This window comes from Sciurus carolinensis, chromosome 3 (assembly GCF_902686445.1).
Source record: "Sciurus carolinensis chromosome 3, mSciCar1.2, whole genome shotgun sequence".
In the NCBI taxonomy this organism is placed as follows: domain Eukaryota; kingdom Metazoa; phylum Chordata; class Mammalia; order Rodentia; family Sciuridae; genus Sciurus; species Sciurus carolinensis.
The window spans coordinates 148,224,641-148,250,263 of NC_062215.1; the positions used below are offsets into that span (position 1 = coordinate 148,224,641).

At 33.6% G+C, this 25,623-nt stretch overlaps 1 protein-coding gene across 6 annotated transcripts in view; it reads right to left on the reverse strand.

The window, feature by feature from the left end:
* Positions 1-25,623, reverse strand: part of Hycc2 (hyccin PI4KA lipid kinase complex subunit 2) — an 84,873-nt gene that overhangs the window by 14,915 nt on the left and 44,335 nt on the right. For all 6 annotated transcript variants that reach the window (XM_047546005.1, XM_047546008.1, XM_047546004.1 and 3 more), the window contains 6 exons: positions 20,714-20,893; positions 16,569-16,649; positions 14,594-14,709; positions 8,620-8,715; positions 1,934-2,050; positions 1,157-1,244 (listed from right to left, as the gene is read on the reverse strand). In XM_047546005.1, the coding sequence (XP_047401961.1) occupies positions 1,157-1,244; positions 1,934-2,050; positions 8,620-8,715; positions 14,594-14,709; positions 16,569-16,649; positions 20,714-20,893 (678 nt within the window). The remainder of the gene's footprint in view (positions 1-1,156; positions 1,245-1,933; positions 2,051-8,619; positions 8,716-14,593; positions 14,710-16,568; positions 16,650-20,713; positions 20,894-25,623) is intronic.

The window sequence follows — 25,623 nt, forward strand, 5'->3', positions numbered from 1 at the left end:
CATGCATGCCAGTCAAGTGTTCTATCACTGAACTACATCCCTAGCTTCATCATTTTTCTTTCATATAAATTCTCAAACTGTAAATTTATCAACTAAATACTGTATAATAAATCATTTTCTGCTTGGAACATTTTTTTTTTTTTTTTTTTTTTTGTACTAGGGACTGAACCAACAGCACTTAACCACTGAACCACATCCCCAGCCCATTTTATTTTATTTTTTAAATTTTGAGACAGGGTCTTGCTAAGTTGCTGAGGCTGGCCTTGGACTTGCAATCCTCCCGCCTCAGCCTTCTGAGCCGCTGTGATGATAGAGGTGTGCCAGTTAGTCCTTTACGATTTAAAATAACACTGTAATGCTGTGTTTCTAATACAATTTTTGGTATTTAAAATTAGTTTCCTGGGATCACTGCTAGACGTGGGAACAAGAATGAAAGAACACACTCAAACATTTACCAGACTACTTCCACAAAGGGGTGATCAGAGTTGTGTCATAGTACCACCACAACACAAAGAATGCCTTCTTCACTGGATGTTTGTTTGTCTTTATATTTATCGTTTATGGTTTTTGACATTCATTTATTTTGTAGAGTATAAAATTTCATATACAGAATAAAATAATTGGCTTTTTCTTGCATTGCCTACTGAGAATATTTTTCTTTTTGTTCACTGCATATTCACTTGGCTTTTGAAAAAACTAATGGTTTAGGTATTTGTGGAGGAAAAAACATCAAACTCACTTTAGTGATTCATCTTAACACTTCAGCTTAGAAGGTCTTCCTTTTTCTAGAGATTTGAATAACTATTTAACATTTCTTCTCTCTTAAAGGATTTCAAAACATTTAATTATTCAATTTACCTGAATTTTACTTTTAGTTCTTCTATTTTTAAACTGAGTAGTACCTTCTTTACACATAGGCATGTTATAAAGAGTAAGTCATTCAGGTGCTGCCTGTAATTCTAGCTACTTGGGAAACTGAGGCAGGGGGATAACAAGTTCAAGGCCAACCTGGGCAACTTAGTAAAACCATGTCTCAAAAGAAAAACAAACAAACAAAAAAAACCAGAGTGGGATGCTGGAGATATAGCTCAGTAGGAGAATGCCTCTAGGTTTGATATCTAGTGCTGAGAAGAAAACATAAATAAATATAACTTACCAACAGTGGTTGAGAAAAGAGTTCTAGTTGAGCTCTATAAATGATGTCATCAAGAACTTCCTGGCCAAGGTCCCACTGTCCATTATACCTGTGGATAAGCATACCATTTACTATCTTTAGCAAATATCTCTAATCCTCACACATTTTTTTATTGTTCTAAGTCCTACTATTTTGGTTGTAAAATAAGATTTTCACATCAAATTTTTTCTTCCTGGCAATGGGGATCAAACCACTTTACCACTAAGCTATCTATCCAATCTTTTTAATCAATTTGTTTGAGATAGGGATTCACCAGATTGCCCAGGCTGTCTTCAATTTTATGTGATCTTCCAGAGATGCTAGAACTACAGGCATGCACCACCATGCCTGCCTTCACATCAACTTTTATGTTATTACGTTTCTATAATGTTCTAATTTGGGTTATAATAAGAAAGGATATTTCAAATACTATGTTTAGCTTATAGAAGTTTCTTCATATAAATTGATTTTTATCATGTGTGGATAACATTGTCATATATTTAATGCATTCATGAAAACTTAAGAGTTGTGAACTTTGCAGAGATAATTTTCCGTACAGAAAATCTGAAAATGTCTCACATGACTCCAATTTTAACAACTAGTTATATTATATACTGGCTATTTTTAAAGTAATGAAAGGAAACTACATTAGAAAAACAAGATAGTAGGCTCATCCTGGAACAAAAGACTCTTTGTTATGTCTGATAAGAAATAAATAGATTAGGAAGAATTCATAAATTTCATATACCACCTACTTACATGGCATAATAAACACCTGTGAGAAGTTGCACCATAAATTCAGGATCCAATACTATTCGACCACAGAGTTCTTTCCAGTGTTTTTCATGTTGTCGTGGAAACCCACTCACACAAACCCTAGAAAAATAAGGTATTTACCATGTATGAATCCCTGACTCACTACATATAGTAATTTTGCCTTTATATACTCATTTGTTTAATTATTCATTCCTTAAATATTAACTGGTGCCTGTTATATGCCAGTCACTGTTCTGGGCCTAAGATACAGTCACGAACAGGAAAGATTGAAAAATAAAACCTGTGTTCTCACAAAGCATATATTCTAGTGGATTATGTCCAATAACTTTTATCAAATAACTAACAAACTCTTTCACAAATATTCATTTTGCTCCATTCATGCTTTCCTTCTCTCTCTCTCTCACAGGCACAGAAACGAGTAACTTTTACCATCCAAACAAGGTAAATTACTCTGAAGTACAGAGAAATCTCAAAACACAGACATTTCAATTTCAAAATACCTTTGGCTGCAAGGTCATTTTATTTATCTGAAGATTTTTTTGTTTAATTTAATCAAAATAAAGTATGCACATAAATTGTCTAAACTAATTTCCTTCACTGGGCAACCTGGCAATGGGATTGGTGGCTCTGATGACCAGTTGGGCTGCTATTTCCATGAAGAAAACACTGGAAGCAATCTGAGACAGCAAGAACTATTACACAACTGCAAGCACTTGAAGCACCTTGATGCTGTGGAGCAGGGACTGTCAGAAGTCACTGGACAGCATATGTTTTGTTTCCTTGTTGCTCCCAGAACCAAGATTTGTCATTTGAATCTTCTCTACACCCTACTGTAACACCTCTGGATTTCTGTCAGTTATACTTAATTGTGATATATCCGTCTGACTCATACCAGCTAAACTTCTTAGTCTTCTTTTTGAGGATCTTAGGCTTCACAAGAGACTGAAGGCAGCCATGATGCCAAACAAAAGAAATTGCTACCTTTGTGGGCAGGGACAAAGAAGAGAAAGCTGTGCCACAAACAATTCCCCACCTTCCGTGTCATAGAGCTTCTTCCAAAAGTTACCATAATAGTTATCAAAAGATAAAATGTTCCATGAACTTTGTGTTTTTTGTGAATAAAGACTATTGTATTCCTTAAGTGCAATAAGCTCATATTTTTTTTTCTGTCTCTCAAGACAAGAATCTGATTAACTTGCCCATGCTGTCCTCAAACTTATGTTTCTCCTGCTTGAGCCTCCTAAGTAGTTGGGATCATAGGTGTACACTACCCAGCTCAGATTACATTAATCCGTTAAAATGTAAGGATAATTGTTATATGTATAGACACATATGTACATACATGTACACACATACATACATATCTACAGCAAATACAATTAAATGATGAATAAAAGACTTTAAGTTGAAAAATGGCATCATAATAAGATGAAATTATGTGGGGAAAGTGGAATGGAAATTCAATTTCCAGGAGAAAAAGGAATTATGTAATGTTAGACCCTTAAAGAACAGGCTTGCTCATTTATTTCTCAATGGATGATGGCAAGTACTAAAATCTCTGTGACCTTTAAACTACATACATTAAAATAACCAACTTTTTATAATATCAATATTTTCATAGTAGAAATGACACTTGCAAATATTTAAGACAGAATGAAACATTTGACATATCAACTTAAAAATGCACAAGATATAAAATGTTTCAAAATTCTTTAGAGGACAAGTAAACAAAAGTTTCAGGACCATTAAACTCTGTCATCACTTTTCTTTCTTTCCTTTTTTTTTTTTTTTTGCAGAATAAGGAATTAAACCCAGAGCCTCATGCTTGCTAGGCAAGCACTTTACCACTCAGTTATATCCCCAGCCCCACATCGTTTGTTATTAAGAAACTCTAGTCATACATGGTGGCACAAGCCTGTAATTCCAACAACTCAGTAGGCTGAGGTGCAAGGATTTCAAGTTCAAAGCCAGCTGAAGCAACTTAGATGTGGTGGTGCATGCTTATAAACCCAGCAGCTTGAGAGGCTAAGGCAGGAGGATCATGAGTTCAAAGCCAGCCTCAGCAAAAGGGAGGTGCTAAAGCAACTCAGTAAGACCCTGTCTCTAAATAAAATGCAAAATAGGACTGTGAGTGCCCCTGAGTTCAATCCCCAGTACCACCCCCGGGTCCCACAAAAAATAGCAACACAAAGGGGTTGGGGATGTACCACTGAGTTAAGAGTGTTCCTGGATTCAAGCTCTAGTACCAAAAAACAAACAAAACTATTAAGGGCCATAAAAATGCTGCCAAATATGGGAACAAGCATATTTCTTTTAACAAACCTGAAAGTCTTTTATAAATAAATATTACATTAAGATAGGAAGCAAATGCTTAAATAATGTATTCTCTTAAAAACAGCACCGAGCTTAGATACTCTGTTGTCCATTGATGTTGCTATAGATGAAATGATGTACTTATAAAGATAATATGTAATCTCAGTTATAAATAATTTAGATTGACCTTCAACCACTTACCAAAATTAAGAAGTTCTGTTATATATAGGATCACATTCTCTTCCCAGTAACACAAACAGTATGTGAACTTCAGCAAAGCGTTTATGGTAGGAGACAATCTCTTGGAAGGCACTGATCCCTATGATCCTTTCTGATATTTACCCTTCTCCCTTGAGTAAAGGTGTGACCTAAGAGGTGATGGGATTCCCCAGTTATGTGCTTATGACTATGTGCCCATGTTACTTCAGGTAAAGGGTGTTGCTGGGATCCTTCTCACTCTTCATATAAGCTTTCAAGAGTAAGCTGCCATGTTGTAGTCTACCTCTGTTGGGAGGTCCATGTGACATGGAACTGAGGATCAACTCTGGCAGACAGCCATAAGAAACTGAAGGCCAGCAGGGTTACCCAATACACAATGAAAAAACGATAAGCAATCTCAGCAAAATTTGTTGCACATCAACAGAACCCTCAGGTCCTGGATGCTATGGACTGGGGGACACAGTCCTATAACCACTGGAACAGAATTCTGCCAACAAGTGTTGAACCTGAGGTAAGACTGCAACTCCAGACAAGCTTTTAACTATAGTCTTGTAAGATCCTAAGCAGAGGACCAGTTAACCCCATCCCAGATAAATGTGTCATGTTTCAAGCCAAGAAGTTTGTGGTGATTTTTTTTATGCACAACAGAAAACAAACATGCCATTATACCATTTTTTTAATGGGGGGGGGGGGCATGTTTCCTCAAGCAACAATGAGTTTGATAGGACAAACTTAAAACTGAAATTCTGTGACACTAAATTAATTTATATATTACTTTTTTTTTTCTATTCTACCAGACCATGAAAGAAAAACTAACGCCAATGCTCCTCAAATTATTTTATGAAATAGAAAGGGAAGGAAAATTTCCAAATTCATTCTATGAGACCAGTATCACAATAATACCAAAATGAGATAATGACACATCAAGGAAGGAAAACCACAGACCAATATCCTGGGTAAACTTAGATGCAAAAATACTTAATAAAATATTAGCAAATTGATTCCAACAACATACTAACGAGACTGCACACCACGACTAAGCTGGTTTTATTCCAGAGATGGTTTGATGCAAGGATGGTTTAAAATTATACACAGATAAAAAAATGTAAATTCATCACATAAATAGAATCAAGGACAAAAATCACTTTGTAACTTCAACAGATGCAGAGAAGGCCTTCAACAAAATTCAGCACCCATTCATGATAAAACATTAAAGAAACTAGGAACGGAAGGAACCTACCGTAACATCATAAAGGCTAATACAGAAAACCCAAAGCCAACCTCACTGTAAATGGGGGAAAACTGAAAGCATTTCCTTTAAAATTTGGAACAAGAGAAGGATTTCCACTCTTATCACTCCTATTTAATATCCTGCTAGAAACTCTGGTCAGAGCAATTAGGCAAGAGAAGGAAATAAAAGGGATAATCATTGGAAAGGAAAACGTGAAATTATCACTATTTGCAGATGATATGAGAAGATCAAAGAAGCTCCACCAAAACCTGCTAGAGCTAATCAACAAATTCAGCAAAGTAGCAGGTTACAAAATCAAAATACAAAAATCAATAGTTTTCCTATATACCAATAATGAATCTGTTAAGAAAGAAATCAGGAAAACAATTCCATTCACAACAGCCTCAAAAAAATAAAATAGAGGGGCTGGGGAGACAGCTCAGCTGGTAGAGTGCTTGCCTAGCATGCGTGAGGCACTGGGTTCAATTCTCAGCACCACATATAAATAAATGAATAAAATAAAGGTCTATCAACATCTAAAATAATATTTAAAAAATAAATAAATAAATAAAATACCCAGGAATAAATGTTAACCAAGGAGGTGAACAACCTATACAATGAAAACTATAGAACACTGAAGAAAGATACTAAAGATGATACAAGATGGAAAGACACCCATGTTCAGGGATAGGCAGAAAATTCTGTTAAGATGGCCATAATATCGAAAGCAATGCACACATTCAATGCAATCCCCTTTAGTAACAAAATAATGCATGCTACTGGCATGAAAACTGACAAATACGCCAATGGTACAGAAAAGAAAAAACAGACAAACCCACACAGACAGTCATCTGATTCTTGATAAAGGTGCCAATTACATCCACAGGAGAAAAGGCAGCCTATTTAACAGTGCTGGGACAACCGGTTATCCCTCCGTAGAAGAATGGAACTAGACCCTTTTCTCTCACCCTGCACAAAAAAATCAACCCCAAGTGGAGCACAGACCTTGGAGTTAGGTCAGAAACAATGGAACTGCTAGAAGAAAACATAGGGTCAATGCTCCAGATTTTAGGCACAGGCAATGACTTTCTCAATAGGAACCCTAAAGCTCAGGAAATAATGCCAAGAGTTAATAAATGGAGCAGCATCAAATTAAAAAGTTTCTGTGCAGCAAAGGAAACAAACAGGAACAAGAAGAGAGAACCCACAGAATGGGAGAAAAATCTTTGCTAGCTTGCTCTTCTGACAGAGGATTAATATCTAGAGTATATAAAGAACTCAAATATTTTAACACCAAAAAAAAAAAAAAAAAACAACTCCAATTAATAAGTGGGCAAATAAATTAAACTGACACTTCTCAAAAGAAATACAAATGGCCAACAATTAAATGAAAATATATTCAACATCATTAGCAATTAGGGAAATGCAGATCAAAACTACACTGAGATTTCATCTCTTGCCAGTCAGAATGGCAGTCATCAAGAATACAAACCATACTAAATGCTGGAGAAGATGTGGAGAAAAAGGAACATTTTTTCACTGCTGGGTGGGACTGTAAGTTAGCACAATACACAATGGAAATGAGTATGGAGGCTCCTCAAAAGACTAGGAGTTGCCAGGCGCAGCAGCACACACCTGTAATCCAGCAGCTCAGGAAGCTGAGGCAGGAGGATCATGAGTTCAAAGACAATCAGCAAAAGTGAGGCACAAAGCAACTCAGTGAGACCCTGTCTCTAAATAAAATACAAAATAGGGCTGGGGATGTGGCTCAGTGGTTGAGTGCCCCTGAGTTCAATCCCTGGTACCCACCAACAAAACAAAAAAACAAGACTAGGTATATGACCCAGCTCTATCACTTCTTGGGATTAATCCTAAAGAATTAAAGCCGTCATACTACAGTGATACATGCATACTCATGTTTATAGCATCACAATTCACAATAGTCAAATTATGAAACCAGCCTAGGTATCCATTAGTGAATGAATGGATAAAGAAAATGTGGTAGATATACACAATGGAGTTTTATTCAGCCATAAACAATGCAATTATGTCATTTGCAGGGAAATGAATAAAACTTGAGAACATTATGTTAAGCAAATTAAGTCAAACTCAGAAGGTTAAGGGTCATTATGTTTTCTTTCTTATGTGGAAGCTAGAGAGGAAAAAGGAAAAGAAAGGTTGGGGAAAGGGAGTCTCATGAACATCTAAGGAAGATCAGTAGAAGACAGGAAAGGGACTAAGTAAGGCTGAGGAGGAGAAGGAATGGGGAATAATCGGGGAATGATATTGTTCAAATTATATTGTTATATTGTGTGCATATACAAACATGTAACAGTATGAATCACATTATGTGCAACTATAAGGTATCATTAGAAAATATGGGGGGAAAATGAAATGAATACAAAAGTAGAATATAAAAAATTTTTTTCTACAGTGCAAATTTAAATTTCAGTCAGGTCTGTTAGATTATTAGAAATTCTGATATAATGAAAGTTATTGTGAGACACCGAACACCACTCCTTTACTCCCCACCAGTACATATGCATACCCACAAATAACTGTTGCAATTACTAATTTTCTCCAACACAAAAACTGTTATCTGTGAAATATGTAAAGGAAAAGGTTTACATTCCTTATCTGTCAACATGATTTCTAAAAAGTGGCACACAGGTAATGATTACATATATCAGCCAACAATGCTAACTTGTCGTAACTCCTTTAATGCTGAAATAATTTTCAAGAAGCCATAAGGGATGATAAGGACTTCTACATAAATATAAGCTCTGTGAAACTGTTTAATTACTGTATCATGATAAGTTAGAACAGTGTCTGGCATAAAGAATATGCTCAATAAATATTTGTCAAATAAATGAATATGAAAGTTAATTAAAATTACACTTCTCACCTGGAGCCCATACGACAAAGAGATTGGTAAGATGAAGCAGGCATATACACGATAGCAGAATTATAACATAGCATGAGAAAACTCAGAACTTCAAATCTGGAAGAAATAAACAATTGAAAAACATTGCATACAATTATTTCTACAAGAGACTATAGTAAATGTTTCATTCAATGAATGGTTTTAATACCTTAATACTGACCTTCATGTTTTCTCAATCAGATTATTATGGCATCCTCCTGTTTCTGTTTCCTTCTCATTACTACAAACCATATCCATGGCTGCCATCAAAATTTTCTTCTTTAAAACACAAATCATCATGCTTGAACAGATGAATCCCCTATCAATAAAAGTCTACTACCTTGCTATTCACTACATGATAAAATCCAAACTTACCAGGAGGTCCTTTAAAATTATAAGAATCCTTATTATAGGTTCTTAAAATTCACCTTAAATGTACCTCCTCCAGCTTTATTCCCCTCCTCTGCCCACCACATATACATGCTACATTAATCCTCTCAATGTTCCATGATTATGTCATAAGCTTTCAGAACTCCTGGTTTTTATGCATGCTATTCCTTTTTACCAGAATACACTTTTTCATTTTGATCAAGTTCTAGATCAAGTGGTGTTAGGGACTGAACCTAGAAACTCATGCATGCTAGGCAAGTGCTCTATCACTGAGCTCCCCCTGCCCCAGTTCAGTTTGTTTGTTTGTTATTTCTGCAATCGCCCCCAGTTCAACTTTTTTACCTTAATTATCCCAGCTGAGAAGACTATAGGTCTAAAACAGCACTTATCCCACAGAATTATAACTTTCTCCCTCTACCTTGGTTTCACTCATTATAGTAATAGGCAACTTTAGGACAAAGAACCTGATTTTTTTCATCTCTATTGTTAATTTCTAGCAGTGTCTAATATATTATAATTGCTTAACACATATGTATTGAATGAATAAATAAATGTTTTTCTAATATTTTACAGTCTCTAAAGTGGCTCTTAAACCTGGATCCACATTAGTTATGCAAGACTTTTTAAATACATACATTCGTATGTCTCAATCTGGAGTGATGAAATTAAGAAACTCTGGGGACAGGACCCAGAGGAGTTGTATTTCTAAAAGCCTTTCCACAGCTGGATGGTAAATGGCATGTGGAAACTCTTTATATTATTTTTACAACATTTTTTGTGAGCCTGAAATTATTTTGAAATAAAAAGTTAAAAGGTGAAAGTCTGATTTGAAAGCAGTCATACCTTCAGATCCTGTCTCCTTCTCCATACATCTAGGTAATAGTGAAGATTTATTTTCTGAAAGGATAAAAGAGAATTCCTGCCTAGGAGCCACCAGGCACAACCTTAATTTGATGTATGTGTAGGGGTAGGGGAATACTATAAAAAGAGGAAGATTAAAGTAAAATATGACTTGCTGAATATTGAGACTTCAAGCTTTCCTTTCCCATTTAGCCATCAAAATGCTAGCAGCCAGTCCACTATTTAGGGAACAAGAAGAGTTTTCTCTAGGGAATTTGAAGACTCTTAAGAGGAGAGACTTCAAGATTCATTCTCCTGAAATTTCCCAAGTGAGTGCCATAGTGAGATCACCCTACAGGGAAGCTCAGTCAATTAGCCCACTAACATGGTCAGAGCTTCTTATTTTTATTCCCTTACTCTTAAATAAGGGTAAAAAAGGCTACTTACACATATGAGGAACTCTACTAACATGAAAAAGAGACTAAAACTAAATAAAGGAAGAAGGCAATTTGATGAAAATAGCATATAAAGAAAAAATAACTGTTCATAGCTAATTACTATTAATATTCTTGAAAATGAGAAGATATAATTTCAAAAATATATCTACTTAAAAAGAATTCAGAGAATTAAAAAAGCTTTTGAGATTAAAAAAAAACTGCAAGAATTAAAAACTCAAGCAAGCTAGATGCAGAGTCACATGCTTTTAACCCTAGTGTCTCAGGAGGCACAGGCAGGTGAATTCCAAGTTCAGAGTCAGATTGGGCAACCTGACAAAACCCTGTCTAAAAATAAGAAATAAAAAATGGATGGGCTGGGGTGTCTGTAGAGCATCCCTGGATTCAATCCTCAGTGTAAAGCATCTCTGGGCTCAATCTCCAGTACCACCCAAAACAAAACGTCTAGAAAGATTGGTGAATGAAGTTAAGAAAAGTCTTAGAAAGTAAAGCAAAAAGAAAAAACATGGCAAATAAAAAGGAAAGGTTACCACTGTAGGAGACCCAACATCCCAATTAAAAAAGCTCCAGATGATAGATTATATGAAGTGGAAAGTTCAAACTAATTAGCAATAATAATTCAAGAAAACTTCCCAGTCTGAAGGGCATGAGTTTCCAAATCTAAAAGGTCCACCTAATGCTCAGCAGAATGGAGGGAATAAGCCCACACCAAGCAACATTACAGTGACATTTCAGAATTTATGGTATGTAAGTTATATTTATATTTAAAAAGAAATTTAAAGCCAATAAGTAACTGAAAATGTGAAAAACAGTGCCACTTTTCAATATTTAAAATATTGCAAATCAATAAGGGAAAAAATACACAGCTTAATATGAAAAAAAGATACAGGACACAGGTCAAGAAAAACAATGAATTAACACATAAAAGTATTCAAGCCCAGGTTAAAATGAATAAATACAAAGTGACATCAAGTTTTAGCTATCAAATTGGTCACAAGGAGGAAACAGGTACTCTCAAGTCACTGGTGGAACATTCAATTGGTACAGTTGTTTTGTGGAGGGTAATTTGGTAATATCTACTCAAAATGAATAAACATACATTCCTTAGCATTAACAACTTCGCTGTCAGTAATTTATCATACAGATACTCTTGTGCTCTTGTGCAAAATATACACAGAAAAATATGTTTCTTGTATATTCTTTATGGCAGCAAAAAACTGATAACAATCTAAATTTACTCGATATGAGACTACCAAAAAATGATGGTACAGCTGGACCTGGGGGCATCTGTCTTCAGTCCCGTTTTTGAGGATAATGAGGTAGGAGAATTACTTCAGCCCAAAAAAACATAACTCAAAAAAGCAAAACTGATTATACATAAAATGGAATAACAAGTAGTCATTAAAGAAGAATGAGGTTACCTAACACATGTAAGGTTCTGAGTTCAATCCTTGACAGTGCAAAAATAATAAAGAAAAAAGAATGAAGAGATCTATATGCACTGCTAGCAAAAGAAGTTTAAGACTATTCTTAGGTGAAAAAAGCAAATTATTAAATAATATATACAACTGAATCCCATGTATATGGGCCTGCATGTGTTTAAGCTTCAATATACAATCGTATATTGAAGCTTAAACACATGCAGGCCCATATACACAAAAATCATTTTGAAGAGACACAAAAAAACTGCTAACAGTTTAATTACCCAAAGTAGAAATGGGTGGTTGGAGGGAAGAAGACACATTTATGTTTCTTTTTGTATTTTCATTTTATTGCAAGTTCTATTTTAAAGTTACCACAAGTATACAATTTTATACTTTAAATTACAAATCACAATAAGAATCGGGTAACTAGATGATTTCATAGGAGGTAGTCTTTAGACTATTTATTAACTAATGTTCTTAATATAAAGTTTGTACTGGGGAAGAATTTGAGTAAATCAACATTACTACAAAGAAAAAAAAAAAAATCCTGTTACCCAAAGTTGGGATAAAGTCTTCTCCAAAGAGTTATAAAGCACCTTGCTGGCTAAGAACAATCATGAAAGGTATTTTCCAAAACAACATGTCAGGACATAAGGAAAACCATATCATTTTCCACCATATATGTAAAATTTAGAAGACCAAAAGAAGAAATGGAATTTCAGACTTAAGCACTTCATCGAAGGTCAATGACTACAGAAAAATGCTTTCTCCTGTCTAGAAGTTATTCCTCAGTATCTGAGGGGCAGTGGTCCAGAATCCCTGTAATGTCAAAATCCACAGATGCCAAAGTCTTTATATAAAATGATATAGTATTTGCACATAACTTATGCTTATCTACCTACATACTTTAAAATCATCTCTAGATTATCTATAATATCTAATACAATATAAACATTATATAAATGGTTGTTAAAATGTATTGTTTAGGGAATAGTGACAAGAAAAAAGTCTGTATTTTCAGTACAAATGCAATCTTTTTCAAATATTTTCCATCTATGGTTGGCTGAATACATGGATATAGAATCCATAGATATAGAGGGCCATATCAAAAAGAGGAGGCATGTAAATCCCCTCCTCTGACAGGTTATTTCTACTGCCATCTTATGATATGGCATAAGACTAGCATTATTGGTAAAGTTATTACACTGATCTTAATGATTAAATGTACTGCTAAATTGAGTTAAAGTATCCTCAGGATAAATACTAATGGAAACAGACTAGGTTTAGTTAATCATCAGCTAATTTCTACAACAAACAGTTCTGCCTAAGTATATCACAAAGTAGATCAAATTGCAACAAAGATACAAAAATGCTTATAATAATTTTAAAGGGCAAGTTAATTATTTCTTTAAATTCCTAATTTACACTACTTCCTCCAAATGTTAGTTAGGCATATTCATGATGTAGTATTGCTATGTGTCATACAAATGTGTATGTCCACATAAACATGTTTGTTTTTACTTAAGAGGGCCTTGGCCAAAGACCAAGGGATGGCCTATAATAAGTATTTGGCCTTCCCCAAAGAGAAGACTGGTCCTTGATTCCAGGAAGTAACCTGTGTTGTATCTAATTAGAAATATCTTTGTTTAGGGGAGGAGCTGGTGACAGCAGAACTTAGGGTGGTACTGTCCACATTTGACATTTTAGGTGGGAGCTGGTTTGTCAGAAAGAACCACGATGTGATTTAAGGTGATGGCTTCAGGTCATACCATATTAGTCAACTCAGAGGCTGAGATCAACCATATGGGCAATCAATCTAACTATTCATGCTTACATTCATGAGGCCTCAATAAAATTCTGGAAATTAAATTGATAGTTTCCTGAGACAGTCAATCCTCTGTGTATATGGTCACACACTGATGCTGGGAGGAATTCTGACTCCATGGGAAAGGAAAATAGAAGCTTTGTGTTTTTGGAGCCCTCCCACATTCTACCCCACACATCTCTTCCTTGGGCTGATTTTAATTTGTATCCTTTCCCTATAATAAATCATAACTGAGTACAATGATTTTTATTGGGTTCTGAAAGTCCTTTTAGAAAATTATTAAACAAGAGGGTGGTTTGGGGGTCCCCACCCGCTCTAGCAAACTTTCATTGCTATCAGAATCGAGACCAGTTTTGAAACTGTGCACTCAAACTTTGCAGTTTGTCTGACATTAGGTACTAATTCCACTCTACAATCAAAAAAGCAAGGTGTAGAAAGTTGATAAAATGCCCAAAGGGCAAGTTTCTAAATTGCAGTACTAGAACATGAACACTGCTTTGGCTGACTCCACAACCACTTTACAAAGTTTTATACAAGATAACATAATACCGAGCAATAGACAGATGGGTATTTAACTACAAGTTGAATAACCATTATTCAAAATGACTAGGACCAGAAGAGTTTTGAATTTGGGAATATTTATGAAATATCTTGGGTTCAGACAATAGTATAAACAAGAAATTAATTTATATTTTATATATACCTTATATACATAATATGAAGGTAATTTTATATGATATTTTTAGTGCACCTGCATTTTGATTGTGTCCCAATGACATGAAGTCATGTGTGGAATTTTCCACTTGCAGTATTATGCTGGCACTTAAAAAGTTTCAGCTTTTGGAGCATTTCAGATTTCTGATTTTCAGATTAAGGATGCTCCATCTGTACTATCATGTATTTCAACAGTATGATATATTTTACTTTTGAATTATTCTCATATCAAACCTGAACTGAAGATATTATTGTTAACTATGAAGCATAAACTTACAATTGTTACTATCTACAATTTTGTCTCTTACCTGTTTTGTGCAGTGAATGTTTCTCTCTGAGGATGAAGATCACTATAAACAACTCTGATGAGATCATGTTGACACAAAGCCCCTTCCGTCAAAGCCATAGATCCAATTGTTGAGGGCTACAAAAATAAGGTGCAGTATGAGATAGTGTCTCTAAAATAAAGTTTGTATCATGTAATATATTTAATTTTGTTTAAACAAAGGCAGCTTCAGATTATTTATTCTCCTCAAAATTTTTTTCCATTTTGCAATTATATAAATTCTACAGTTTATTTGGGAAATTATGTATGTAAAATAGATAAAATTAAAAGTATACTGCTTCATTTTTTTCAAAGTTACGGAATGACTAGGAAAGAGTAAGAAAAGTTCTGCTTATAGTCATATAATACAAACAATACTGAATACTACAATCCAAATTCTTTTTCTGGGGTAGTGGGTAACAGGGGATTAAACCCAGGGGTGCTTAACCACTGAGCCATATTCCCAATCCTTTTTTTATATTTTATTTAGAGACAGGGTCTCAATAAGTTGCTTTGGGCCTTGCTAAGTTAATTAGTCTGGATTTGAATTTGCAATCCTCCTGCCTCAGCCTCCCAAGCTGCTGGGATTATATAGGTATGTGCCACCACACCTGGCAAGTCTTTTTTTTTTTTTTTAAATACTGATATAACTGATTTAATGTTTCTCAAGTTTAAAACACAATTCACTCATTAGTGTTTCACTACCCTCCATTTTATTTCATAATACGATACCAAGAATTTACTTAAAATCTATTATTCAGAAACACTCCACGCTAAAATGAATCTGGTTAAGCAAGAGAGTTTCTAGTTCAACACAAAACAAAGTCCAGGGGAATTAATTAAGAAAGTTAATAGTTGTATAGAGCCATTAGGCAAGCAGGATACTGTTGACAGAAAAATGGAATATAATTTTTAGAATATTTTTGTAAACACTTTCCTCACAATTTTAGGCACTAAAGAACACTATAGATCACAAGTTTGATTCATAATACACTTCCTTGTTGGATTTTACTTAAAGAGAGCAGGAAGAAAGATGCATCATCTACCCATATAATTATGAGTGTTCTCATATTCTTCAACCAAATAAATGTAAGCAAAAAAAGCACAATGTTATTGAACAACTAGATTGTATGAATTAGACTCCTTTACCCTGAAATATGACAGTGTTAACATTCTAAGTAGTCCTTTTCCTAAAGAATAATAATAAAAATGAATCAATCTAACAGATAATTTCTAAGGGATATGGAAAGCTTTAAAAATTTTTTAAATCATCTTTAAAATTTGTAAGAATTTATTTTAAAAATGCAAAAGATAGTGGTAGTAGAATAAATAAGAACTAAAGAAAACTTTTCCATTAATTACTTTCCACCTCTGTTCACACAGTTCAGTCTTAACATGAGCAATAACAAACATCTACAATTTTTGGTATTGGGAATGCACCTAGGTCCTTGCATATTTTTGGCAAGTGCTCTGCCACTGAGCTACTTCCCCAATTCTTTTTTAAATTTAATTTTTCCAGGCAGGCTGGTCTTAAATTTGCATTCTCCTGCCTCAGCCTCCTGAGTCACTGGGTTATTGGTGTGCACCACACTGTCAATCTAACAAACATCTAATTTTTTTCATTTTATTTTATTTATTATTTATTTTGGTGGCGCTGGGGATTGAATCCAGGGGTGCTTTATCACTGAGCTACATCCTTGACCTCCTTATTTTTTTTATTCTGAGACAGGGTCTCACTAAGTTGCCAAGACGGGCCTTGAACCTTCCATTCTCCTGCCTCAAACTCCTGAGTTGCTGCAATTACAGGCATGTACCACTGAGCCTGGCACAAACATCTACTTTTAAAAACAAGAAAATAAAGATGTCTTAGGAATCTTTATCTCTGGTTTAAAAAAAAAAAAATTAACTTTTTATCTCAATATAATTTTAAACAATTACATCTTTCCAAGGTTACTTACTTCATGGTATATTGAAGGTTTGGATAAGGAAGGGATGGTGAAAGACAGAACTTTATTATTTCCATCTTTATCAGCAATTTCCTATAATCACACACATATACACACACACAAAAAAAACACACAAAGATAATGAAATATTTACAGGGTTATATTGTAAGAAAAAATAATTAACTTCCTTAATTTATAGGATATAATTGGTAACTGAAGAATTTTTAAAATAATTTATTAAACATACTACCCTATCATATCTTTCTAACTTAATCATCAGCAAATGTGTACACTATGGTAGTAGTTAAAACCCACAGAGACCTACTGAGCACAGTACTACACTTAATCAAATACAACATAACAAAAAAAAACAAAGTATTTTATTAGCAGTGTTTTATTAAAAAAACACATGGGCCAGCAACTATCTGAATTGTTTTCAGAGTGTCTCTGGTATTATATGCATAGTAAATATTTTATTTAAGTTGGAAAAAAAAAAAATACAACATAACACCAAAGACAAAAAGCAGGCAAATAAATCAATTTTATGTTAAATTCACATATAAAATAGGGAGATTAAAACATTGTTCTAATGCAGAATGGATTTTTTTCCAGCTTTACTGAGGTATAATTGACAAAAATTACATATATTGTGTACAACATGTTTTGATATATGCTTACACAGTGAAATGATTACCACAGTCAAGCTAATTAACTTACTCAATGCCTATCATTTTTCTTTTATGGTGAGAAAATTTAAGAATGAATCGTGAATTTTAAAAAACCTCTTAAAATCATTCAGCAATAAAGTACTGACCTGAAATAAACTAATGTTGATTAGTCCAAGTGATTAAAAAATAAATTTACATTTAGGTAATTTCTACTGAACTGCAAGAAAATTTTTGTGGATTTTTTTTTTAAAGTACATTATTTCTTCATAAAAAGGACAATGGTGTCCTTCATTTCTCCAGCCTCTAGTAACTCCAATCTTCCTCAGGTATCAATAAATATCTGCCTACGATGACAACAATTAGGAGCAAAAAGATGAAGCATCTTTCTTTTTGCCTATTGCCTTACTTTTATATGTTTCTTTAAAACTCATGTTAGTACACATCACTGGCTTAAAAACTTATACTGTCCGTAGTAGACCTGGATGGCAGGTAGTCAGAAAATGAGTAATAGCACACAGCATAAAGGGAAAAGAGTAATAATAAAACAGAATAACAATAACAAAATAACAGCTGTAGCTCAGTGGCAGAGCACTTGCCTAGCAGGTGTGAGGCCCTGGGTTCAATTCTTAGCACCACATAGAAATAAGCAAATAAAATAAAGGCAATCTATCCATCTACAATTACAAAAAAATTAAAATAATAAAAATAAAAACAACTATCATCACTACAACACAAACACCTCAACAAACTTCCCAATGGACTCATTTCTGAGTTTACTATGTTACGGAGAGTACCAATTACATATGAATAAGACCATACCTCTAATTTTGGCAAGAAAAGTCCCCAGAGACCCCATATAACTTCTTTGTAGTCAAACTAGTTTTTACTACATCTGGGCCATTGTACTGCAAAGAATGTTTACGATAAGATAAAGGGGCCTGATTTAAGTTAGACAGACACACACACAAATCAATTTTTATTATTAAATATCACATTAAGTCAAATATTTTGAAGTTATCTTTGTGTATATTTATGAAGAAAGGTATGCTGAAATTTGTTAAAAGCAATACAAAACTCCTTTTGGGATTATTTGAGGGGAAAAAAATGCGGGAGGAAGAGAGAAATTAGTATATAAGGGAAAAAAGGATAAGGAAAAACTGAACCACAGAGAAAAGAGAACACTGATATTACAGGAAATAAAAGAAACCTGAGGTTAAATTTCTGATTTACAACTGGTCATGTTCTTATAATATGCTATTTTTGAAGTGTCAAAAAAATCATTAAAACCATATCACCAATAAGTACTGCCAATAACTTGCAAACAAACTGCTTTGCAAACTATTTTCCTTTCATCTATCTAATTACTAAATTTTATTACATGAAACAAATTAATAAAAATGATAGCTTAATGTTAAATAATCTAAAACACTAAATTACTAAATCCGTGAACATTACTAAATATGTAACCAACACTAGAGAAAAAACAGGATACATAAATGTCCTGCTTTAAAAGAAAAAATAATCAAGTAAGTTAGCAAAGTAGAAAATTTTACTCCTAGTTTTCATTTAATAAAAAATAAAAACTACTTTCAAGTATGACAAAATATTAACATTTATTAAATATCTTCAAATTGCTTTTAATCTTACTAACAATGTTTTATTGTTGTTTTGCAGATAAGGCAGCAATAGACAAGATACTAAGTAATTTGTTCAAAATTTAAAATAGCCAATAAGTAGTACCTCATGGTTTTGAACTGAATACAAATGAGTCCTGCCTTCGGACTTCCAGTAATGGAAAATATTTTCCAATGATTTAAGTGATAACTTAAAGGAGCACTGGCACAGAATATTTATTGTGAAACTCAATTTTCTGGTACTTTAGTATCTCTCAACTATAAAATGTTATTATGTGGAGTATTTGTTTACAAAGTATATTGAATACAGAAAGCAAAGACTTCAAAGGACAGAAATTTTAAAAAGAATGTCCTAAATTGAGAATCATGAAAAAAGCAAAAGAATGTTAACTTTTACGGTACTTAAGAATTCCTTAGAAGAGTTTCACAAAGAATGTAGTATCAAATAATTAACATTTATAAATTGCTACATCAAATTTTAATGATCAAACTACACTTTGGAGGAAAATCTACACTTTGATTTGGAAACTTATATAAGTAAGATCTATATTCTGAAATTAAACAGAAGCATTTAAGTTTTAAGCCAGTGATTTCTCAACCATTCACCCCTCAATGATTCCAATATACAATCATAGTATTCACTATTCTTTATTGAAGACTCAGGTGATTTTCCAATTCTGTAAAGAGGCACATGAGGATAGAAATATATTATTTTGTTCCCCTGCATTGCACAGGAAAAGGAGTTTTGCTGCCCAAATCTTCAGAAGGGTGTGTGTTTCCATGTTCCCAAACTCCCATCTTTTCACTTTACTTTGTACAGTCCTTATGACCTTATAAGTACTTCCTTCCCTTTCTAACATGCCCTTCCCATGTCAGTCTTCAAGTTCTATGTAGGGCCATTAGCAAGTGTTAATTGTTTCTTTTCTCACTCTAGTTTCCACTGTGCTCTTAGTCAGATTTATAAAATCATAATATGCTTTAAATAGTATATTGGACTTTCCCCTTAACTGATATCTTCTTCTTAGAGAACAGAAATCCCATGTCTACTTCTCTTCCTCTTGTCAATTAAACATGTAGTCTTCAAAATAGGAGAAGTGATGACTAAATTCAATTTATAATTCCAAGGTCTCTATATTACAATTACCAGATTCATCTTCCTAATACATTGCACAATTTTTCTCCTCAAAGCTGCTTTTCCAATACATACTAAAAAACCCTAAACTCTTCACTTTAAAGATTGTCTGAAACTGGTATAAAATCACTTTTTCTAGCTTGCATATATATTCTGAGTTTTAATTACTTTCCCTTTTCCAGGGCATGCATGACCTGCCTTCCCCACCTCTTTGCTTATGCTCATTTCATTATTTCTTCCTGAAATCTCACCTACTTCTAATCTCAACTTGCCAAAACTATTCCTCTTCATAAGACCCAGCTTAGAGTCCACATCCTCAGTAAAATCTGCCATAACTTCAAGTAATACTTCAGTTTCTTTCTTAAGTTCTTTTTTTATACAAACTTTGCATTATTAGTTATCTGTAAACATCTTCACTAATATGGCACAAGTTGCCCTAAAAGCAAGAACAACATCTAAGTCTTTGTATTTTCAATGTCCAACAAAATTCCTTACACAAAAAGCATTCAGAAATAGTGATCAAATAATTTGAAGAAACAAGTCCTAAGATTAACAATAATATCAATCAGTTTCATCTACTTTATAAAATGCTTATCTGTACTTAATTAGTTCAAATTATTCCATAGACATTTCAATTTAATTTTCTCTAAATATTCCTCAAACATGATTTCACAGGACTTTTTAAAGTATTTTATATACCATAAACTACCATTTTCAACTTACCAAATTGTAAATTCCTAACAGAAGTGCTTCAATGCAACCATTACTCTGTCTGTCTCGGCTAACTGTAAGCCGTAAATAAACCCACATCAATTCTGGTAAGAACTGTAGTGTGAACCTCTTCAGTCGAACTTCAGAGCTACGATAGAGCTCAAACAGCTGGTGACAAACAGGTTCCAGGAGCTAAAAGAAGAAAAGTGCAGTAAATATTTTCATTCTTTTGGCTCTAACTATATTTCTTAATAGGTGTATACATATATATAATATTTTAAATATAAATTATCTATATTAATTTTTCTGTATTTTGGGTTAATTCAATCAAAGCCTTTGAAAGCTCTATGTAAAGAGACCACATATTAAATTGACCAATGCACTAACTATACCAAGAACCTTCTGCCCATATAATATCACCACACATTTTGGGTTTTTTATTTTTATTTTTTGGTACTACTAGGACTGATCCCAGGACCTCATGCATGTTAGGTAAGCAACCTGATACTGAGCTACATCTCTGTTTTTATTTTTATTTTGAGACAGGGTTTCACTAAGTTGCCCATGCTAGCCTTGGACTTGGATTCTCCCATTTCAGCTTCCTGAGGATCTGGGATTACAGGTGTGTGCTATTTCATCTGGCTCACCACACCTTTTAATATACTGTGTTCCTAAATTTATTAGATCATTTTCCTTTAGCCAATGTACTACATTTATACTTGATGAATTTCTTTTTCTGTTCTTACCAACTCTTATTATTGTCCATTTTAAAATTTCCATTGGAATTAAATAATATCAAACGGTCTTACTGGAAATAAACTTTAAATCTCAAGAGACTGATTAAATAAATTACAGTACATACTTTCAGAGCATACAAAATTCTAACTAATTTTTTAAGTATACACATGTGAAGCAAACTGATTACCATTATACATTTAAAATTTCACTAATTTATTTGATAGATTTTGAAAAATAGCAAAGTATGCAGAAATAACTTTTTCGATGTTAAACTGGCTAGCTGCTCATATGTTATCCCACAAACAACTTATGAGGGACTTCATAATCTTGAAAACAAGAAAATGAGCAGTTACACATATTGTCAATTTAAAACAGGTTTGCTGGAGTAACTGCAGACTGAATGAAATTGGCTATAACTTTTAAATGCATATAATAGGATGACAAGAAACTACAAAGTAATTCTTAAAATTTAATACTAATCCTTTAAAAAATGAATAATAGTAATTTCAAATGCTTACTTCTGAACGACTAAAGTAGCACATTTAAAAATCTGCTTGGATAGTTATACATCTATAATAATATAACACTCTAGAAAAAAATCACTACTCTCACAAATTAAGTCAACAAATCTATACCAACTGTACAGTTAATATTTAGCTAAGTTAAACTTAGCTTCTGAAGAACAACTGTAAAGCCTAAAAGACACACACCCAAGCCCAGTGAATACTAAGCCTTTTATGTGAAATCATTATCAGGATGTAATTTAGAATCTTAAAAACTTATTCCAACTCATCTAGGCCAGTCAAACAATAAGTCAAAGGTCACAGAAGTTAGTGGTGGAGGGAAATGATGACTTCAAGTCTTCTAACATTAAGTTGATGTTTTTCTATTCTACCACATTTCTTCTACTAGAAAGGGAGTGAGGGTTGTTTAATTCATACAGTACTAGTAATGAACAAGTAATACACTTTTGAAAATAATCAACTGCTGGTATCTTTTAAAAATGCTGACAGCACAGCACTATTCAGTTCTTCTGAGGAATTAAGAGACTGTGACAGCTCTCATAAATTTGTTAAAAATATAAACTTATTCAAATTTGCTCTCTTCTTTTGATAAAAGTCTCCCCCAAAATTGCCTTCTTTAAAATTTCAATTTTATGGACCATGACACAATTAGAGTGAATTTCTGTCAGAGAGTTTAACCCTCCTTTCTGAGCACCAAGAGGTACACTGGCATATACGACACTATATTTTAATTAAGCATAGCAAAGAAATACAGAAGTTCCAAAATTATTCTATTATTTTTCAAAGGGAAAGGGGATATTGGCAATCCAAAACTGTTCATCAGATTACCACTACAAAATAAAAACTTGCCCATACTATTCAAACCTTTAATTCTAAGCATATAAGTATCATTCCAATTCCACCATGTTCTCAAATTTCAATAAATGACACTGTCCTCACATATACGATACTACTACCCACATCACAAGTGTTAAAAGTCATTATTCTTAAACTAAAAAGTTTAAGAATAATTGACACCTTTCCAAAATTTAGCAAATACTGTTTTGGTTCAAGTACTAAAATAAAAGTTATTTGATGAACATTGAGAGCATTTCGGATAGAATAATGGAGACCTAAGCTTAACCTGAATGGGCTAAAGAAAAAAATGTGAGGTGAAGAAATGGAGACACGTAGACAGAGGTTATAAGAAAACAATAATTTATGAAGTTCATCTGTGAATAGGGACAGAGAAATGGAATAGGTAATAAAATAGAAGGAAAGGCCAAGGGCTTTTAAAAAGTGAAATATGATTATTTACCACTTCACCTACTAAGCAGCAAAAAAGACAAGAATGTGAATAGAGATGCTGGTTTAGTGGTGGTTTGAATATGTGGTATAAATAGAAAAAGAGAGTTCCCACTGTGTTCTTTGTTAATAACCTACATAGCACACTGAAAAAGGAGTTTAAGAGTATGAGGACAGAGAAAATATAGAATGAACAGTAAGTAGGACAGTATACCAAGGAAGTAAACTGAGACTGCAAGGTGACTTATCATGTGGTTATTTGAAATTGTAGTCTTGAATTTAAAGGAAAAAAAATTTTTTTTTTTTCTTTAGTCATGCTCAACTGTTGAGGTACAGACATGACCATGGATAGCTAGGTTTTATCCAGTTTTTGAGATTTTGCCCAAAGAATATGAACTAAGGGAATAAGAGGCAAAGGAGCTCAAAATGTTTGCAAGGAAATGACTGTAATAATGGACCATCAAAATTTAACTACACTGAGGGAAAGAGGAAAGGGATTCAAATCTTCAAAAAAGACAGGGGTAGGAGGGTTATGGCTCACTGGTAGAGAACTTGCCTAGCACACATAAGGCCTTGGGTTTGATCCTCAGCACCACATAAAAATAAAATAAAGGTATTGTGTCCACCTACAATTAAAAATTATATATGAAAAAAAAGACAGGGGTTATGGACTGAAGGACAGAAGTAGAACTGTTAGAGTGACTAAGGATCTAGAGAGGAAAAGAGGAAAGATAAAACAAGACTGTTGGTCCATCGACTAAAATTAAGTTTTTACATAGTTTGGCCATGATATTAAACTTCTAGGAATATTCACATTCTCAAGAATTCTGATGATCTTTAAAGTAAAACTAGAAGATCTGCCATAATTTCCAAGTCATATTGAGGCATGTGACCATTTTCTGAAATGACTTTATAAGATTCATATTCTGTTTTCTGTCAAAGTTAAACATGTAGTTTCCCAATATGTAACAAAAATATGTTTACTATAACCTAAAACTTAACTTAAACAATGTGTGGTTAGGCAGAACCATTTAAGTTACAAAACCAAAAGGTTAAAATGTAGCCATTTTGAGCTCCCCTCTCTGTACCCAGTCATAACTATAGCCCTTCCCTTCGCCTGCCCCAATTTTAAAATTAGCTGATCAGGTAGATTATAACCCTAACCTCTTATCAGAGCAAGAGGCAGTGTTGTTTTAGGAATAAAAACAGATGGACTGCCCTGCCTGCCCAAGTGTGCTTGTTTTGCAGTCTTTTTTAAGAAGCATACCCTTCTGCAGAAGTAAATTTTGTCTTGCCAAGCTACTTCCAAGTACACATCTGATTTCTCCTGGCACCCCAGTGTCTCCAACAACTTGTTAACTAAATAATACATTGGTTTATGTTTCAGAATATAATCAATCAGGTCTAAAAGACAATGCATATTTGACAAAAGCCAAATATAATTTATGTTTCAGAATATAACAAAAAGTCCTTCTATGACTAAACTCTAGAATTGTGTTGAGATTCTATATAACTAATCATTCTGTTTTGTTTTTCTGAAGCCTGGACACACAGAACCTTCTGGTCTAACAGAGAACTGGAAACCCAGACTTGCTCTAGTGGCTTGATGATTAACAATGAAGGCTGGGTCTTGAACTCTGATCTCTCAGGTTGTATTTTCTCCATTTCTACACAACTCTAAGATCCTAAATGTTAATATTATTAATAAGTAAGACAATATAAGTTAATAAGAATGACTTTTCAAATGTCATATCAACTTAGAGGAGGAAAGTTTTTAAAAAAGAATAAAAATGTCATAGCTCTCAAAATAGCAAAAAGAAGAAAAAAGATATTTTTTCATACACTTTTAAGTCCTAATGAAAATCACAGCATTCTAGAATCTTTTTGTATTTCACTATTTCACTAAACAAAATTTATTTATTTAGTGATGCTGGGCTGATCAAACCCAGGGCCTCCCACATGCTACACAAACACACTATCACTGAGATAAACTCCCAACCCAATCAATACTTATTACATGTTCTTATGTACATGATAAAAATACTAGATTCTAAGAAATAACAAATACAGAATATTTGACCACTGCCCATGAAGAGCTTACAATCTAAAGAGAAACCATAAACAAATAAATTTTAATAAGCAAAGCTTAAATGTTAAGTCAGCATAAAACAAGGGATAGGGAACACACATTCATTATTCAAACAGAGAATTCTGAACACGCTTGGCCAAGGATATACATATGTACATTATCCATACCTAAAGTTATAAAACATTCAGAAATACACTGCAAAAGAAAAAGAAGCAAATGAATCCTGTGATTGCTGCTACAAATCTCAACAGATGCAAGTCTAACAAAAGCCAATCCAAATTTAGGAG